This window comes from Cnephaeus nilssonii (genome assembly GCF_951640355.1).
Source record: "Cnephaeus nilssonii genome assembly, chromosome: 9".
NCBI classification, from domain to species: domain Eukaryota; kingdom Metazoa; phylum Chordata; class Mammalia; order Chiroptera; family Vespertilionidae; genus Cnephaeus; species Cnephaeus nilssonii.
This window is the reverse complement of record NC_137080.1, coordinates 76,788,501-76,809,076: the sequence shown is the minus strand read 5'-3', so window position 1 is coordinate 76,809,076 and position 20,576 is coordinate 76,788,501. Positions and strand designations below refer to the sequence as shown.

At 43.4% G+C, this 20,576-nt stretch overlaps 1 protein-coding gene across 3 annotated transcripts; it reads right to left on the bottom strand.

Moving 5' to 3' along the window:
• Positions 1 to 488: 488 nt before the first annotated feature.
• LOC307105646 (glutathione S-transferase A4-like) lies at positions 489 to 20,507 on the bottom strand. 3 transcript variants are annotated; one of them, XM_079781519.1, is made up of 7 exons: positions 18,418 to 18,443; positions 11,879 to 11,985; positions 10,624 to 10,675; positions 7,118 to 7,250; positions 4,078 to 4,219; positions 2,009 to 2,140; positions 489 to 754 (listed from the first exon to the last, which is right to left on the bottom strand). In XM_079781519.1, the coding sequence occupies exons 2-7, from the start codon at positions 11,963 to 11,965 to the stop codon at positions 632 to 634; spliced, it is 669 nt and encodes a 222-aa protein (XP_079637645.1). In that variant the 5' UTR covers positions 11,966 to 11,985; positions 18,418 to 18,443; the 3' UTR covers positions 489 to 631. The 3 variants fall into 3 exon arrangements, with proteins under 3 accessions (XP_079637645.1, XP_079637644.1, XP_079637643.1); XM_079781518.1 differs by having other exon boundaries at positions 11,879 to 20,507; XM_079781517.1 differs by lacking the exons at positions 11,879 to 11,985; positions 18,418 to 18,443 and having other exon boundaries at positions 10,624 to 11,868.
• Between the last annotated feature and the right edge of the window lie 69 nt (positions 20,508 to 20,576).

The following is a 20,576-nucleotide window of genomic DNA, read 5'->3' as shown; positions in this document are numbered from 1 at the left end:
AATGTGCATATTCATTGGTTATATCTTAATCTCAGCATTACTTGGAATTATTTCACCAAAACAAACCCAGTCTTGGCAGCTATGTTAGGTGGAATAAGGTTGTCTAATTGTCCAAGTTAGTTTGTTTGTTTTTATCAGGGTCTCAAAATGGTGTCCCCAGGACATTCTCTGTCCCCCACACATCCCCTTAGGATTTACTGCATCATCCATCCTCTTCCTGACAATTTGTCACTTGCCACTTTTTTTCTATCCCAAGTACTCAGCATCGGATGGGTGTTGGAAAAATACACCCCGCCCCCGCCAAAGCTCTGCTCACCCTTTCCCCAATGGTTCTGACCTGGATACAGACAACAAGGACAGGGCCCCATGTAGGCCAGCGCCCTAAATAGATCAGCTTCCTACTTATATATATGTTGATCGCAAAAAAGTTCTAAGAATCATCCACAATGGACACGTTTAAAAATGCTCACATAACCAAATGGTTTCACGTTTCATTTAATTGGCATTTGCTGTTGATGGCAGTACTGCTTTGCTCTTTTCAGACACTTTACACCTAGAATCTACAGTGAGCTCTGGCACGTGCGATGCTGTGACTGCTCGCGGCTGTGCGCCGTAGCGAGGCCTGCTGCCATTAGAACTGCAGAACGTGCCTGACCACGTCAACATAGTGGCTATCCGCAGGTGGCTTCCTCTGACTCCCAGGCTGCAGGAACTTCTTAATTGTAGGGATGTTGCTGATTCTTGCTTTAAACGCCTGGAATGAGAAACAGCAAAATCAGGGCCTCAGTAGTGGTCACAACCTTTAAGAAAAATAAAAACTTTGTCATGAGTGGAGGTTACTTAGACCAGCGGCGTATGGAGCCCAGTGTGTTGAATCTGAGTTAATCCCTCAATGCATGTTTGCTGATATTTCTGAGAAGGATAATACAATGCTAAACAATGGCTGGTGTGTATAGCATGAGTTAAATTATCTTAATTTTTAAAAATCACTGTCATAATTAGGCAGTGCATGTTAAAAACTCAAAAAATTCTGTAAGCTGCCAACTCCTGTTCTAGGAATTTATAAGGGAACAAGTAAAGGTGCTACCAAAGAAATAACTATAAGAATGTTAACACAGCCCAGCCAGGGTGGCTCAGTGGTTGAGTGTCAACCTATGAACCAAGAAATCACCAGTTCCATTCCCAGTCAGAGCACATGCCCAGGTTGTGGGCTCCATCCCCAGAAGGGGGTGTGTAGGAGGCAGCCGATTGATGTTTCTCTTTCATCGATGTCTCATTGAGGGACTTTGTGGGGGCCGTGGAGTCAGGGGGACTATCAGGAAGCAGAGTTGTTTGGTAGGAGATGGGAGGGAAACAACAAAGACAGACTTGTCATCCTTGCTTCATCAGGAAAAACTCAAAGTGCTAAATAAATAAACAAAAAATGGAAAGCACTACAAAAATGAAAAGCACACTAAATGTTTATGCCAGAAACCAAAATAATCTATTCTTTTTTCCTTTGTAAGATTTTATTTCCTAACTAGAGGCCCGGCATGAATTCGTGCACAGGTGGGGTCCGGCCGGCCCCTCTCCTGATCAGGGTATGTGGGCCGATCAGGGGCCAGGCCAGCTGGGGGGAGGGGTCATGGGCAGTTGGCCAGCCGGCCGGCCCTGACCCCAATCAGGGTGGGGGGTGGCTTGATCCGGGGCAGGGAGGGGCTGGTCAGGGAGAGGGGCTGTGGGCCAATCAGGGCGGGGGGAGGGTGGCGATCGGGGGCGAGGATGGCCGCAGTGGGTGTCATAGTGACCCATCGTTCCAGCCATTCTGGCGTTCCGGTCGCTGGCTTTTTATATATATAGAATGATCCTATAGTGTGAGCAGGAGAAAATTACAAAATGAATAAAATAATGATTTTTTTAAAACAGTCTTCTTGTGTTCCTTCGGAGATTGACCTGGAGGCACACTGTGTTTCATTCTTTGTTTTTATTCATTTTCCCCCTGGGTTTTGTGTAGATGTTAACACACTACCTTTAGCAGAGGGAAGTCCGAGAGAACAGAAGCATTGAGTTCTTCCACCATTAAAATAGCTTCTAAGAGTTGTACATCTGCCCAGCTGAATTTGTTGCCAACAAGGAAATCCTCTCCATGGTCTTTCAAAATCTGCAGAAAGAAAAATAACAAAGAATATCAAATAAAAGTAGAGACTATTTTGCCTGGCTAAACACTTATAAAACATGTACAGATCAAATTTGCTAAAGAATCTTAGCCTTCATGATCCTCAAGAATGCTGGCAAGGACAGGATGAAACCGATACTCTTACACGTTGATGTAAATTAGCACCATCTTTTGGGAAATTTGTCAGTGATTATCAAGACAGCGTGGGTGGGGAAGTGCCAAATGGAGCTCCCTGTTGAGACTAGAGCTGGTTAAGTAAAAGTGTCCCCACCCACCAGAAGAGGGCGACACAAAGGTCATGATTTGTACCACAAATACAAATAAATCACAAATGGGATACAAGAAGTCCAAACATGGTGAATATAAAGAAAGTAGCATTTATCCTACTTTCCTACAAAAACCATATCCCAGAGTAACCAAATATATTACGAGGGGAAGAGTCATTTTATAGAAAGGATTCCAGCTAATAAATGAAAAGCAACTGGCAGGATTGGGATGTCAACATTTGCATCCACTGATAAATCAGTGGGTCTAGGCACTGATCATAAATTACATCGAGTCATAAGAACAGTGACAACCAGATGATATGTGCTTCCTAATGACATACACAACACCACCGATGAAGTGGTCTGGCCAAAATATATCAAACTTGAACCTGTCAAGCTTCTAATTCTAAATCCCAATTGACAGAAAATCTAGGGAATGAAAGAGTTATGTTGCAGTGGTAAAATCCAGACTGTGAGAAACTCAGCAAGACAAATTCAAGAGGAAAGAGGAGAGAAAGCAAGAGGAAAGAACTTGAAATTAAAAGGAGCTATTTTAAAATATTGTGTAATTGACTAATTACAATAAACGAATTAAGTTTGATCCTGATTTGAACAAATGAATTATTTTAAACATTTTGGAATGTGCTGGGATTAGGCCACACTTATTTCAAAATCCATAATATCATAAAGCCCAGTTCACAACACCATAACTCAAATAATCATACTAGTTTTCCCCCTTTTCAATGAAAGGTATTTCAACATCACTGCACGTTGTCCCCAACTAAACAGGAACTTGCTTGTCTAATACTCTGAGGTTCTGGCAAAACTCTTCATTATAATTTGGTCAATAATAAATCATTCTTTTTAAAGGCTAAGACTGAATTATTCTGAATTAGACCACAGAATTATGTTGTCCTGCAAACCTTTATATATGGAACCCTATACTAACAAGTCTTTATCATGTGGCATGCTGCTGGAACTTTAACAGATATACTGAGGAGACATGTGTAATTAGCATTTGCCCCAAAATGATGTCAGAAAAAAGTTGTAACTTTAAGAGGCTTTGTCTTTTGAGTGAGGCGTGATTAGCCAATAGCATTAAAGCCTAAAGAAATATCTGACACAATGAATTGAGATGATGATGCCTTGGGCTGATCATTTTTTTTGTTTGTTTAAATCAGAACAGAAATACTGTATCCTTTCATTGCACTAGGTTTATTCTAAGTCTGTTTTGTTGGGGGTTCCATAATTAGACATGCCATTTGTTTTGGAATCCTTATTAAAGTTTTAGTCCAAATGCAGGAAAGCTCTAACATGGTTTCTGTCTTTTCGGATACTCACTCTTTTAAATATTCTTATCAGCAATCGGAAATGTGCAAGACCTAGATCCCTGCAGCCTGGGAGGGGGAGGGGGGAACTTGCCTTGCCCCGCCCCCCTACCTCTTTCCCTCCCAGCTTCTGTCCTTCCCTTCTGCATTTCCGCTCCGGGAAGAGAGGAGGATTGGAGGGTGGTCCCCAGAGATGTCAGCTGCTCCCCTTGTCTACCCCTTCTCCCCCTGCCCCGCCCCACAGGATCTGAGTACGCAGCTGTCGCTGGAGCATCAGGGCGCCTGCCACACCGCTGGGCCCCACCAGGGTTGGCTCCCTGCAGCCTACCTTTTCAAAGACCGGGAAGTAACGGGTTTTAGCTTTTGTCACGATTAAAGCGATGTTCTCCTCTTTTTCCTCTGGGGGTTTGAACGCAGCCATCATGATCATCCCCATGAGGTCCTGAGTGCCATCGGCGTACATGTTGATCCTGACAAAACAGTGGGATTCATTCCCAGAGGAAGCCTCCAGTACGGGTTTCCCAACCGCAACTTCTATGGTTTAATAGGAATCGGGGCAAATGACTTGATTCTCCCTCCCTTCGTGTCCAGGCTCAGGAATGATTTCTGAAGCCAGAACCAGCCAAGTGATCTCGGTATAGTAGGGTCTCTGGAAATGTTTAGTGAATAAAGGGGCCCACGAAAGAACTAATGAGTGCCTCTAAGTTGAAATCTTCCATAAACAAGCAATTAGATTATTATGGATTTAAAGACCGAAATGAATGAAGTTTACCAAAAATACGAACCAATTTAGTACCAGGACCTTTTCACTTGGAAGATATATCATTTATCACGTCTTCTGTTGACCTGGCATCTGAGAAAGAAATTTACTTTCCTAGTCAGGTCAGACAAACAACTCATATTGTTCTTTTAACATTTTTCCTTTTTAAAAAAGTGTTTTTTGGCAAACACTTTTTTTAAAAGGTTATTAAAAATCTAATCATAGTAGATGCATTACTATTATTTATTGCCCTATTGGTACAGTCATGCTATGCTACTTATCTCTGAAAGCAGTTTGCCAGTGATGGGCAACCTTTTGAGCTTGGTGTGTCAAACTTCGCCAAAAAACTGAGCATAACTCGGGTAGTGTGTCACTTTGAGGAAAAAACTAACTCCAAGACTCTAGTCGCAAATGTTTCATCCTCAGGAGCAGCAAATGTTTCATCCTCAGCATGTGGTCACGTGTCATCAGAAATGGCTACGCGTGTCAGTGCTGACACACGTGTCATAGGTTCGCCATCACTGCAGTTTGCAAACTTGTTAAGGGTTGTGTGTCTTTGTACCCCCACTATGTGCTAATCGTCCAACAAATTTAATGGTCTTCTTGGTTTTTGTCTTTCTTTTTAACATATATAAAATAATAATGTACTGTCATTGTCCTAGTTGAGTTACAAATGCTTTTTCTCCCAGGTTAGATTGCCATGGAGTCTGCTTGCTTTAGTCTATTATAGTTTACTAGAGGCCTGGTGCACGAAATTCGTGCACTTGGTGGGGGGGGGGGGGGAGGGTTCCTCAGCCTGGCCTGCAACCTCTCACAGTCCAGGAGCCTTCAGGGGATGTCCGACTGCCATGGAGGTGGGAGAGGCTCCCGCCACTGCCACTGTGCTCACGAGCCATGTGCCTGGCTCAGGGCTTCTGGCTGAGTGGTGCTCCCACTGTGGGAGTGCACTGACCACCAGGGGGCAGCTCCTGCGTCTGCCCCCTGGTGGTCAGTGCATGTCATAGCAACCAGTCGTTCCGCCATTCGGTTGATTTGCATATTAGCCTTTTATTATATACGATGCCCAACCTGGAGCAAAGAATATTAACAATGCTAACTATAGTTTCGGACACACCTCTTGGAAAAAAGCCCCTGGTATTTAAAAAACAACAATTAAAAACATGCACTGAAACAATGAGAAACAGACTGTTTTTGCACATTAGTATTTGTTTACCTTGTTATAAAAGGATTCTATTCATACGCTGTGTTTGAAATTGCTTCTCTGGGCATATACTCTTGGGTTAGAATGACTAAATCAATTTTAAAGATAGAGCTATGGGAAAGTTGGGGTAAGCTGCCTCTTTTTATGGACTGCTCATTGCTATGTTATGATCTCTCCTTTTTCTGAACAATTGAGCTTGGGCCTTACTCCTACCAAGTCTTCTGTATTTACTGACCATCCCATCATATCCATGCTTATGGTGATAAGATATAAGAGACCACAGAAAATGCCCTTTGACCCCAAATCCAGATAAACTTTTATAGTTATCTTTGTTTTGTCTTAAATCTACTTATCTACTGTGAAATTAAACCAATCATCCAAATAGCCACAAATATTCACCCTCCAGTATTTGTGATAAGACCTGCAGTTTCTTCCATCAATAGATGGGGTCTGTTTCCTGGGCTGCCTTCATAACTTGTTTTGACCAATAGAATGAGGTGGAATTAATAAGTAACTAGTTTTTAGCCTAGTACTTAAGAGGCCTTGTGTACTTTCACTCTCTCAGAACCCTGCCTAGCCTCCATGAGACAAGTTCAAGATGAGAGGATGGGGCCCAGCTGGTGTGGCTCAGTGGTTGAGCATTGACCCAGGAACCAATAGGACACCAGTTTGATTCCTGGTCAGGGCACATGCCAGGGTTGCGGGCTCAATCCCCAGTGTGGGCATGCAGGAGGCAGCCAATCTCTGCTGTTTCCCTATCATTGATGTTTCTATCTCTCTATCCCTCTCCCTTCCTTTCTCTCTAAAAATCAGTAAACACATACTTTAAAAAAAAAATGAGAAGATTGAAGGTGTATGGTCCATTTGCTTCCCAATCAATATTCAGCCAGCACTCACAACCAGAGCCTCCTGGCTGACCACTGGTTGACGTATGAGTGAGTCCAGTCAAGATAAGTCAAGCCTGGCCCAGATATGCCCACCACTCAGATGACCCATAGACTGGTAAGTAATAATAAACACTTGCTGACTTATATCACTGGGCTTCAAGATGTGTTGCACTGCATTATTTGCAGTAATAGCTCATTGCTCAATATTTATTTATTAGTTCATTCATTTCCACCTTCATGTAGTTTTCCAGGTCATTTTATGAGAAGATATTTTGTTAGGAGTGGAGAGAGAATATGAGAATGTTGAATGCAGATTGCTATGAGCAGTAAAAGGAGAAGCCTAGAGTATTTATTCAGAGTTAAGTATAAGTCATGCTGGGTGTAGCAAGAGTACATCTCTCCTTTGTTCCCTTGCCTTCTCCCCTCAGTCCAGGCTGAAAGGCTACAGGTGAACCAGGTCTCAGTTGGTGCCTACAGAGGCCTGGATAAGAATCAAGTACAGACATAAATCCTATGGTACCTGACTGTCTCCTTCAGGTCCTTTCCATACAAGTTGTACTTGGCAGCCAGGTAGCTGAGGATGGCTCTGGTCTGCGTCAGCATCATCCCATCAATTTCAACCAGAGGCACTTGGCCAAAAAGCAGGCGCCCATCTGTGGTTTGAGCAAAGAAAGATTATGATACTCTCCTTCTATGGCTGTTGTAAGCCTGCAAAAGTGTCCACTTTTAATTTTGTTGAATGATTTTTAGTTTTTATCCAATGTGGTAAGTTGAAGACCCCAGTTGTTGAGGAAATGACCACCATTTGCTTAATGGAAAATCTGAGATTTGCTTGATGGTTTCATGCATATTTGTGTGTTGCTTAGTCGTGATTATTTAGGATTTTCTTTTTTTTTTTAAACATATTTTTATTGATTTCAGAAATGGAAGAGAGAGAGAGATAGAAACATCAATGATGAGAGAGAATCATTCATCAGCTACCTCCTGCACCCCGCACAATGAGGATTGAGCCCACAACCCAGGCATGTGCCCTGCCTGGGAATTGAACTGTGATCTCATGAGTTGACGCTCAACTACTAAACCATGCCAGCCGGGCTATTCAGGACTTTCTACATTTACTGTAACTGATTCTCAAAGTTTAGAGTGTACAAGAATCACCTGGAGGAGGTGGTTGTTAAAAATATTCACCCACTTCCCAGGTATTCTGGTTCAGGGGTGGAGTCTGGGAGTCTGAATTCTTTAAAAAGTACATCAGGTAGCACTCTAGGGCCATACAACATCAAGATGATGTGAAGCTAAGAACGCTGGCGTACCCGGGTCTGAATGTCAGCTTCAGCTCTTTTCAGCCATGACTTACTCAGAGCTTCAGCTCCCTTTCCTCTAAAATAGTAATAATACCAATCTAGCAGGATTTCTGAAAAGATGAAATGAAATAACATTAGTAAAATGCTAAATACTGTCAATAGTAGATGTTTAGTAAAATCAAATTTTCTTCTTTGTGAGTGACTGCCTATATAAATAATGCATTTAAAAAGATACTACAGTCCTAGCCTATTTGGCTCAGTGGATAGAGCATCGGCCCTCGGACTGAAGGGTCCTGGGTTCAGTTCTGGTCAAGGGCGTGTACCTCGGTTGCAGGCTCGATCCCAGCCCTGGTCGGAGTGCATGTGGGAGGCAAACAATCGATGTGTCTCTCTCACATCGATGTTTCTCTCTCTCTGTCTCTCCCCTTCCTTTCCACCCTCTCTAAAAATCAGTGGAAAAATACCTTCGGGTGAGGATTAACCAAAAATAAATAAATACATATATAAATAAATAAATACTACAAATAATGCTCTTTTCATGGGGTCTGGAAGAATTGAATAGACTTTATATTTCATTTACACCTCTACATTGCTGAGATTAAGAAACTTGACCCAGAATAAAAACCAGACTTCATTAGTGCATTGGCAAAGGCCACAATTAATTTCCCCAATTTCACTACCTTTCCTACCGTACTTAGTGAGAGGCAGTAGAGGATGGTGAGGAGAACACCAGTGCAGAAACCAGTAAGAGCTTTCAGGGAACTGGTGTCCCTGTCTAGCCGACGACATTAGGCAAGTCTCTTAACTTCTCTGAGCTTATTTTCTGATCTGTAACACTGTCTGTCCTGTCTTACTGAGTTTCTTTGCGTAGAAATAAGATCATACTAGTAACCATGCTTTGTAAATATGAATACTGTTATTGAAACATCAATTTCCTAAAAGTTCTACATTTGTCCAATATTGGAGGAGTATCCAAAGCTGGGCTCTACTGCTTATGATGCAAATATCCGTTAGAATCAGGAGCTGATGATCATCTTCTGAAGGATTAAAAAAATCTAAGATCAAGAGTGCAGAAAAGGCTGTTTGAGATCATTTAGTTCAAAGCATTCGTATTTTAGACAATGGCAGGGTGGAGGCCAAGGGAGGCACAGGTGCTTTGCCCAAACTGACAGTCAGGGGACAGCTAAGCCCGCAGAAGTGGCCTCCTGACTCCCAGCCCAGTGGCCCCGTGACCTTCCTGCCGTCCCTCTCGGCCTTTTGTTCACAAACAGCAGGAGTGGCCAGGAGGGTGTCCCAAACATAAGGCAGCATCACAGACTCAAAGAGAGCTGGAGGATTTTAGAGGCTCTTCGGGAGCACTCCTGCCAGAATGATCATGGGCGAGATTATGGAGATACATTCATTTGTTTATTCTATATGTATGTTTTTTATCCCTACTATGCATCAGTAACTGTCCTTGTTTGTGGGAAAATGGGGCAGAAATAAAGAGGAAGAGGAGCTTCAGGGCGATTCCTGGACAAGAATTGGGAAAGGGGTAAGTGGGCCTTCCCACTAAATAAGACCTGGCACATTGCAATCTATGACCACAGAGATTATTTTTATGTTATGGTAAAGAGGAGACTTGTGTCAACTATACATTAATTTTAAAAAAATTTATTTTAAAGACTGGATGTAGAGAAGTTAAAGGTGTTGCCCAAAGTCATACAGCTTGTAAATGGAAGGTCTGCTGACTATTGGGTGAATGTTTTCCTTAAAAAATAATTTGTCACCCTGGCCTGTATGGCTCAATTGGTTGGGCATCCTCCTGTGCACCGAAGGGTTGCTGTTCAATTCCCAGTCAGGGCACATGCTGGAGTTGTAGGTTCAATCCCCTTTAGGGAGCATTCAGATCAATGCTTCACTCTCACATCAATGTTTCTCTCTCTCCCCCTCTCACTTCCTCTTTCTCTCAAATAAAAAAAAAAAAACCACACACAATAAAATAATAATAGTAATTTGTCAATTTCATGATTGTTTATCAGCAACAATGGGACACTCAGGTTTCTTAGATAAGAAAAATAATGTTATAGCTGTTAGAAATTTAAAAGTACTCTTTTTTTTCTCTGAGAAATTTTTCTGGGGAATCGTATAGATTAAAGATGTCTTCTTGGATCCAAATTTAAACAAATTTGGATCTTTTCTATAGTCTTGATTCTAAAATTGTGACCTAATAAAATGATTTCCATTAATCTGTTAAAACCACCAAGAACAAACAAAAAAAAAAGAACAAAACAAACAAACAAACAAAAAAAAACCACCAAGAACAAATGGATATGAATGATGAGAACTAGAGGATATCTTAGGTCAAATTTCCCTTCCTTTTTTCTCCTTCCCCTTCAGCTCACTGGATCATTATTTAAGAATTCTTAAAGGATTCTTCAGTGGGATGGGGAGTTTTGAACCAATTGGCACTGGTCACCCAAATTCATGCATCTTATCCAATTGAGGTCTGCGGGCGTAACCTACTTGATAAGCTTTTATGAAGGCTAAAGAGACCATGCAGATGACAAATTTAGCTTCGTGACAGGGTCACAGTTAACAGACAATCCATGTTAGCAGTCATCTGTATGTCTTTTCTGGCAGTTGACATTCTAGAGTTCTGTGTTTTATAATGAAATGAGTACTTCCAGAAACACATTTCTATTTTTTCCAATAAGATGAGATTGAACAAATCTAGGCTTACCCTTCTGCAACTTCTCATATTGCTCTCTTGTTTCAAGAAATTCTTCTTCAAACTGGATAAAGGACAGAGACATTGTTATAACTTTAATAAAGTGCTGAGAGACAGAGATGTGAGGGGAGAGAAAGCGGGGCGGAGAGAGAAAGACGGAGAGAGAAGGATAGAGATGGAGAGAAATGCTCATGGTATAAAATGCCCAATGGCTTCAAGAAAGGAAAAATTTAAAAGGAACACAAAGCCATCAACTACCACACAGCTGAAAATTCTGATAGTGTATGTGTAGATTAGCTTAGAGTCACTTGGGACTGGAACCCCTTTTTGCTTTTGGCCTACTTAAAGCTTACCCCACAGCCCCCATTCGTATTTTTCCTTTCTTTGCCTTAGCTCTTTCTTCTCTCCAAACTTTTGTCTTTTTCTCCAACTTCCCCAATGATTTCCCTTCTCTTCTGTTTTTTATTTTCTTTCTCCTCTCCTTTTTGTGTTATTTTCCTTCTAATCAGATTTCTCTTTGATGCTCATATATTCAATGAAAGGGGTCCAAAGATCATTACTCGGGTGAGGTTAATATCACTTATCGATGGAGTTTTTAAAGCTTTTGTGACAAAGAGTGACTTTTGTCCCTCCAACCTCGAGATGGGGATAGGATAAGGTGAGCAATGTTAGGAGAGAAGTCCCTAAAGGGAATAGAGAAAAACCGAGATCACGAGCCCTTGTTCCAGAGGAGATGACATTGAAATGGAGAAAAGGAAGTCCATACCTGCATGAAACCAAACAATAACACTTGTGAAAATCTATGAAAAGTCAGTTGAGAGGAACTCAGAGTTAAAAAAAGAACCCAGTGGGGCAGGCTCTTCAGAGGGTGATTCAAGGGGAGACCAGACTGCAGTGGGCCTAGGATTCCAGTCGGCAGCCCTGGGTAGCACGTGACTAAGATGCTATGGCAGAGCTAGAGACCCCAGGAAACCAGCTGGGCCAGATGAAAGAAAGGATCCCTACGTGGTTTCCTTTCTCTCCTTTATCTTATGACCCACCAAGATCCTTCCAGCCCCGACAAAGCTCCCAGAACACCTTCCTTGGCTCCTGCCCTCCCACCCCTGCGTAAACCAAGGACCATGATCCCCTCGCTTACAAAGGAAGACAGCTGGAAGGAGAAAGAGTCAGTATGGCTGGAAGGCACCATCCTGAATTTTAAAGAGGGAAGAGGCTCACTTCATTCTCACCAAATTGCCCTCCTTCCTTTTCCCAATCAGGAACCAACCTCCACGCCCGCTGCAGCCAGCAGCCAGCGGATCGACTCCATCCTGCCTCGGCCAGGAAAGTACCAGAGCTTGGGTTTGGCTGCCATGACGCCCGGCTCAGGGTTTCCTAAAGGGCCAAAAAAGATGTTTAAAGAGCAAACTAACACACACCTTACGGAGTGTACCTGTTTGTAACAATTCCAAGACAGGCGAAGGAAGCTGTGGCTTAGGGATGCATACGTAGTAGGTAAAACTATGAAGAAAAGCCGGAAAAGAATGATCCCAGCAGCAGGATGGTGGTCACCTCTAGTGGGAGAATGCAGGCTATGATTGGAGGAGCTTGAGGCATCCTGGGATGCTAATAATGCTCTATTTCTTAAAACAGAATTAGTAATTACCCTTTATTATTTATCTTTAAACTGCATATAGCCCTAGCTGGTTTGTCTCAGTGGATAGAGTGTCGTCCTATACAACGAAGGGTGCTGGGTTCGATTCCAGTCAAGGGTGTGTGCCTGGGTTTCGAGCTGAATCCCCAGTGGAGGGCGTGGAAGGAGGCAGCCAATCAGTGATCCTCTCTCATCACTGATGTTTCTATCTCTCTCTCACTCTCCCTTCCTCTCTCAAATCAATAAAAATATTTAAAAAATAAACTGCACATAAATGTTTTTGCAATCTCCTATATGCATGTATGCTCTATCTCACAATTTAAGGAAAAAGAAGAGATTATACATATCAAGGTTTTCTGTAGATTTGAGAGACTGCCTCTTGTATTTTGAGAAAAGGAACCAGGAGTTAATATGATGGTTTCATTAATGATCTTACAAAATATAATCTTTTCTAACAGCGGCAAGGGGCTGGGCTTGTTTGGATTAAGATGTTCGGTGGGAATTGGGGAATCTCATTTCTGCCAAAGACTTTCCTGAGTGCTGGGACAAGCATAGACATAGACCTACACAGGACCAGGATTCAAGTCCTTACCTGGCCAGCAAGGAGCTGGGTAAGCTTAGGACCAGTTCACTAAACCTTGGTCCGCCTTCATGTCCTCATCTATAATTGAGAAAAATTATACCAGGAGAGTAGAATGATAATGCAAGCAGACCTGACAGTACTTTCTGCCTCATTGTCTCAGAGCCACAGGGATTATGTTAGTGACCCCTGTGTATGTCACGGGATTATTGGGGTGATCAAATGAGAAAAAGGTAAAGTGCTTTGAATAAACTAAAGCTCTTTACCAACTTAGAGGATTGTTGGGTCTCCTTTACCCACATTTGCCCCTTGAGCCCTATATGCTTTAAGGAAACGGCAAGAATACTTCCTGCTGGCACAGTGCCCGAGGCTCTGTGGCTGGGAGGGTGCTCAGGAAGTATCAGGTGAGCACACGGATGGAGAGGCTGACCTCAGCTCCCAGGCGGCACCTGCTGTGGTCCTCACCGTTGTACAACCTTAGTCCACCTCTCCAAGCTCAGTCTCCTAATCCTTAAAATGGGGTAGTGGTTGTGAGGATTGAGTAAAAGTGATAGATGAAATACATACAATATCTGACCCCTATCAAGTGAAGTCCTCGCTTCTTGAAGCAAATTGCCAGTGGGTTTAGCAATTCTTTGAGTTTTTTATGCTGAGGTAGGTTTGCCTATCAGTTTTACATGGGATTTATAAGTGTTTGTTGCAAATGCAATTGATATTTGCAAAAGGGAGCTAAAACTTTTTGTGAATCTGACTCCATATTGTAATACAAGCTATTCAACAAGTAAAATCTGGGGTGGCTTTTGCCTTCATTTTGTGAACAGAGCATTTTCATGGTTCACAGTTACAAGGAAGTGTATTTTGTATTTTATGTATAGACTTTTTGCCCACAGCTTTCCCCACTTCACTTCGGCTGGCCCCTTGCACATTCTCTAGGCACATGGGAGATGGAATGATGTAACTTTGAAGACCCAGGGCTGAATTACAAGGGACAGAATCGCTCCCCTCCCTGCCATCACCTCCAAGGCTTAAATGGTGCCGAGGGAGCCCTAAAAGCCCAGGCTTAGAATGAAGGAGACCCCATCTCAAATAAACAGGCCTAAAACCAGCAACCCTCCCTTCTAGTCCAAGAGAAGGAAACGTTTTTCTCTAGTTGTTAATAACTAGCCACCGCTTCTTGGAAAAGTCCCAGCAAATGTTGATGTGCCCCATAAATAAATCTCAGCTGAGTCTGGCCAAGCAGCCACCATTCCTCATCTCCCAGCCTCGGCTGGCTCTGTGGCCTTCTAAATGGGATGATTTTTTAAGAGGCTCAGCAAGACTTCAATCCCCATGCCCAACCCCTCCCAGGAAGGGCTGTTCCTTCTAGAAGGACTGAGCACTGAGAAGGAGCCCAATACCTCTTATGAGCTCACACCCCAAGAACCAGCTGAACTCTTCACTGCAAAATTCTAACGAGGGAAACATCTGGAAGGCAGGGGTGATGGTGTAGTTCTTCCATCTCTTATAGAACCAACCCAGACACGTGGCAGCTGTCACCTCAATGTGCCACTTTGAGATACATACCAGTTCCTGAACGTGTTACAGTTCTGTGTCCCATCTTTCATTGTCTCAGCATCAAACATTTAGTGAACTCCTGCTATGGATATGGTACTAGGTTAGGCACTCCAGGCACACAAAGATAAAAAACATGTAGTTCCTGCCATCAAAAACCTTACCTATATCGAGTGATGGAAACATCCAGACTAACCAGAGGTAAGTCAGAATGAAATAGGTGTTTCACAAAAGCACGAGTAGATCTGTTTCACATACTCACAACTGTAAAGCTACTTTTGCCCCCACCCTGTCTATATGTTCGTTTCTCAGCCCTACTGCTCCCTGCCGCATGGCATTATAGGTTAAGGACAAAACCAAGTCCTTTAGTCCTCTCTCCTTGACCTCTAATGAATGTCAACAAAGATTAGGGTAAATTACAGCCTGGTAATACGGAAGACCGGCTTTGTTTACCCTTCAAATAGAAAACCCAATTATTCTCATTGTTAAAAAAGAAAAAAAGCACACCATCAAAGCTTAAAGAACAGGTGCAGTGGAAGCTTTCATTCCGGCTGGCCGTGGGAAATGAAGAGGAGGGAACAAAGGAGCAGTGCTTTCTGGATGTTACCCAAGATGCAAGCACTCTGAGCAAGAGCTGCTGGAAGACCCGGAACCCCAGGCATTGAACTGAGTATAAATCCATTCCCTTCTCTTCAAAGCTCATGATTGTGCTACTGATGTTGACCAAAAGGTGTGTCCTGAACTCAGCAAACCTGGAAGGGTCCCCACAGAGGTCAAATGACATTGGGAACTGAGACTCACCTGCTAGGGCTCGCAGACTTCTCCTGTGAGCAGCTTCACCTGAGATGAGAGTGGGGTGCATTTCCCCACCCAGAGTCCCAGGGACCCACGCCTCAGGAGGGTCCGCAGGAAGCAGCCATGATGGCATGACAGCCTTTGGAGAGTCAGGGTGTGGTCCTTGGATAATAAATATGCCCCCAATTTTTTAGAAAATAGAACATGTATCTATTTTACTGGGAGTGCTGGGCACCCACAGTGAAAGCGTATTTCAGCTCTACCTCTCACTTGAGCAAGGTTTTTAACCTCTCTGAGCCTCAGTTTCCTCATTTGTACAGCAAAGCTAATAGCTCCTAATTCATTTGATTAGATATGAGGTGAACCTAAGATAATGTGTACAAACTGCTGAATAAATGGTGCGCGCGCGCACACACACGTATCTCCACAATGCAGCGGCATTCACATGTACTTCCAAAAGGAGGGACGGCATTCTCTGCAAGTGTGTTGGACCAGCAGCAGCAGCTTCGCCCGAAAGCGTGTTAGAAATGCAGAAGCACAGTCCCTGGGCCCAATCTGTGAATCAGAGTCTGCATTTTTCAAAACATGCCCAGGCGATTCACTTGTATATTTAAATAAAGTTTGAGAAGCCGAGTTTAGAATGAAAACCCAACTAACCTGCACCTGGGGCTGAGTGTGAGGCTCTGGGTCACTCTTCCCAGAGACTGCTGGGCAGGCACAAATTGCAGAGCAAGGCGTTTATAAGGCAGGTGGAGCAAATGGTGATGTGATGGAGTTGTAGGTGGCTCAGAATAGAGAGAAAGAAGGGCAGAGGGAACTGAGAGAATTGTAAGTAAATTGTGAGATCATTTGTATTGATCCCCCTCTATGAGAGGAATTCCACTCGGCCGGTGTGGCTCAGTGGTTGAGCATGGGACCATGAACCAGGAGGTCACGGTCCAATTCCCAGCCAGCGCACATGCCTGGATTGTGGGCTCAAACCTCAGTAGGGGTCATGCAGGAGGCAAATGATCAATGATTCTCTATCATCATTGATGTTTCTACCTCTCTCCCCTTCCCTTCCTCTCTGCAATCAATATATACATACTAGAGGCCTGGTGCATGGGATTCGTGCACTGGTGGGGGGCATGGCCTGCGGGGATCGGCCCGCTGTGGGAGTACTGCTCATCCCAGTCAGGAAGCAGCCCTCCCACTGTGGGAGCACACTGACCACCAGTGGCAGCTCCTGCATTGAGCGTCTGTCCCCTGGTGGTGAGTGCATATCATAGCAACTGGTCGATCGGTTGTTCTGTCATTTGGTCTCTGAGCTTTCATTATAAAGAATATTTTTAAGAGAGGAATTCCTAGGATATGAGTGAGACCTTCTTCAATTCCCAATGTTAACAAAGTACCAGATATGAAGGTTCCAGCCCTGGGCATGTCTGGAAGAAATGTCAGTCCTCAGCTATACAATGAAGAGTTGGTTGAATTAGACAATTTCCTTTGTTTCTTCCAGTTTTAACAATCCTTCTGATATTGTTTCTCTTCCCTCATCTTTTTCTTTGGTCTATGCTCCTATCTGCTGAATGCATGTGTCGGGAAAGCAGCCAATCTTTTGGGGGTGAAATTCTAGTGAACTGACAATGTCTAACAGTCACTCTGGATGACTTAGGCAAAACAACACGTATTTTTCTCAATTATTTGAACAGGTAGGCAAAAAGCGGGCTTTTATTGACTTTTCTGGATTATAAAAAATTCAAGGGGTTCATTTAAAAGGTTGCCAGTTTTAGCAAATATTTTGGGTCAGAATACAAGATGTCAGTTCTAAATCTATTATCCATACAAATTGCCTTAACATTTACTCTGGCTTCTCCAATGGATCAGAATGGCCTATCTGCATTATAACCAGCAGATCAAAATTTGTCATGGAGACAAAAAACTCTCCCAGGTAACCCTGTATTCCCCACAGAACTCTACTTTGCTAGTTTGGAAAGAAGTGGCTCATTTTAGCTTTAAGTATATACTACTTCAGAGCACAACCAAGACTTTCCGTATAGCTTTAAAGTTTGTCTGTTTTTACTCGAATATGAATTATTTCTCTTCTATTTTGCTAATATATAACAATAGCAAAGCACTTCATTAGTTAGATATGGCATATTCAGTATTTGGATTTTATCAAAGGGAAAGTCTCCTACATGAAACTTGCTCCTTTGAAAAAGAGCTCAAGTATTTATATGGAATTTTTAATACACAAACCCAGCTGAACAATAGTCCTAGGTGGAGAGGGGGTGGGTTACTGATGGAATAGGACGATCAGGAGGGAGCGCTAATCCGAGCTCACATGCTAAGCATCTTCTCCAGAGAGCTTTATATTTCAGTTTCAGAACCTACGTTTCCTTTCCATGAGGGTCTAATGGATTGATTCACATTCCCAAAACCCACAAGAGGTTGGCTTATCCTCCCCCCTCCCCCAAGACTTACAAACTTACTTATAGGAAAGATACAGCCAAGAAAGAGACTTTCATTTGCCTAGGTCACCAAGGCTGCTTAGAGAATAAGCCATGTGAGCTGCCACATGGCCAGAAGCTGTTTAAAGTCCTAGAAAAAAAATGGTGTCAGGGCTTGACTCAGAGACTCCTGCTTTTCAAGTTGCAGTTCCCCAGGCATGCAGGACCCCAGAGGAAGACCCCAGTGGCAGATTATTTGGATGAAATCTTCCAAGCATAGTGGAGTAGACACCCAGAGGCGCTCCTGCATTGAGCGTCTGTCCCCTGGTGGTGAGTGCATATCATAGTTTCCCTGTTAGCACCCCGGCACAGAGCAGGTGGCATCTCTGTTTTTTCAACTATGTAAAAAAAATACGAGATTTGCCTAAGAGAGAAAAATGTAATGGCTCAAATAGTAATACATGTTTATGTTCTGCTAGGTCTGTTATGTCCACCAATCAACTGAAGCACCACTGTCCTCTCACATGTAATGTGTGACATGGATATGAGGGATGTTCCTGTCTGGTAACATGTGATCAGGCATAGACAGTGAAAGTCTTCAAAAGGCCTAGATGTAACCTGCCATACCGTGTTCATTTGCATATCTACTCTGCAGGGAAAAGATATCTGTTCCTTTCATTTGACATAGGTAAGTTTAGAAATACAGGCATTAAATTAACCACAAAGTTAAAACAATTGCTGACTATAAGCTGCATATTTGGCCACAAAATGTAACTACCCAACCAAGCCCAAGAAGAGTATACAAAAATTTAACCACTAACCTTATCACTTCCTGGCTCTTGTCTCTGGTGTGGTGGGGGACAAAGTGAAGGTTTATAACCCTTATCTGTCCAGTTGCAAGCTCCGCCCACTCAAGGGATTAGCCAGTGAGTATTCCAGTTTGTACACGCCCCCAGGGCTTCACTTTACACCCATTGTCAGTGTATCTGATAGCACACCAAGTTACCCAGGGAAGAAGAAAGGAAGACTCCACTGGCTCACTCAACACTGAGTACCTGTTTTGGCCCTGACTCTAGAATGGTGGCCACGACGGGCCCAATTCCTACACCTGTGGTGTTTTCATTCTAGTTGGGGAAGACGGACAATATAAATATATAGACAAATGCAGTGTGTTCAAATAATAACAGCCACAATATATCAGATGATTACAGCTTATGGGTAAGTGAAATCTATGACAGCAATGTTATAAGGGACAGGGGGGAGGAATTGGGAATACTGTGTTATAAGGTGCTTCCACTACCTGTAAAGCAGTATAGTGTTATTTGAAAGTGGTCTTAGTGTAGCTTAAATATATATTGCAAACTCTAGGGCAACAAATTAAACTTTAAAAAAATATTTGAGCTATAGCCCTAGCTGGTTTGGCTCAGTGGATAGAGTGTGGGCCTGTGGACTGAAGGGGTCCCGGGTTCGATTCTGGTCAAGGGCACATACCCAGATTGCAAGCTCGATCCCTGGTAGGGGGTGTGCAGGAGGCAGCCGATCAATGATTCTCATCATTGATGTTTCTATCTTCCTCTCCCTCCTTCCACCTCAGAAATCAAGAAAAATGTATTTTTTTTAAAAATGAGCTATAATTGACATGCTAAGAAAAAAATGGAACCATATATAGGCTCAATTAAAACCAAAGAATGCAGAAAAAGAGGGGGAAACTAAAGAAAAAAACAACAAAGAACAAGGGAAACAAATAGTAAACAGTTACAAACATGGTAGAGATTAATTCAGCCATGACAATGAGGATTTTAAATGTGGTCTTAAATACATCAATTAAAACACAGAGACTACGGGTGGACTGAAACCAATTATATTTTCTACAAGAAACCCAACTTTAAGTATAAAGACAGAGACTGATGAAACAGATCAAATGGCCAGAGGGTGTCCAGTGCTCTGAAGAAAACAAAATGCTGAGAAAGAGGCACCTGGGTGTTCGGGGAGCGCTACAGGCCTGTCCTGAGGGACTCCCTTAGGGGGGACATGTGCGCCGATGGGACCAGAAGGAACCCGCCCTGCACTCTCCTGGGCACGTTCCATGAAGAGGGAACACCAGCACATACAAGAGCCCACACTGGTTGTTTGTAGCAGACCCTGCCCAGTGGAACTCACTCTCTGCTCTGTTGGGTTCCCCAGGAGGCTGGCCCCTACCGACGGCCCCAGCCAGGCAGCAGGAGGAGCTCAGGTGTTCCTCGAGGCACCCAGTCTGCCAAAGCCTTTCTGAGTGGCTAATGCTGGGTCCCAGGCTCCTTACCCGCTGCACCTCCTCCTCCGTCACAGACACAGAGCCTCACACCATCAGCTTTCCCCTTTTGTCCCAGACACCAGGCCTCTGTACCTGATCTATTTATACGTGGCTGTGCCCTTTAACCTCACTGGTTCGCCTGACCTGAGGGGGGTGGCGGGTGGGTGGGGGATGGGGACTTATTGCCAATATGGCAACCGAATTGCACAATTTAAGGTCATGTAACCATGAGCAGGAAAGACATGGGAATCTGTCCTCCCTGGAAACAGCCCGCCTCTTGTGTTTATTTTCTGTAATCCTCTAATTCAGTGCAGAAGCCAAACTTCCTCCTGGCGTTTCCTCAGAGTGCCGGCTTTGAGGGCCCCCTGGTGGCTAAGAGAATTAAAATCCAAGGAGCAATGTTTACAAAATGGCCTAAGGTCTATACAGCAAACCCTCGATTTATATTGTCAGGCGTGGCACTGGAGAGTAAAATCACATCGAAATGGTGTACAATAGTCCAAATTTGCTGCCATCCTACACAATTCCATAATCCAGACCTCTGGGTGTTAGGATGTCCATGTCTGGTTCCATGGTGTAAATTAGTCTTCAAATGAGTGTAAAAGTTTCTCTTCCTGCAAGAGGTTAGAAGGAGCAGGCCAAAAGCCCACCCTCACTCTGACACCAACTGCAAGTTCAAGGGGGGTG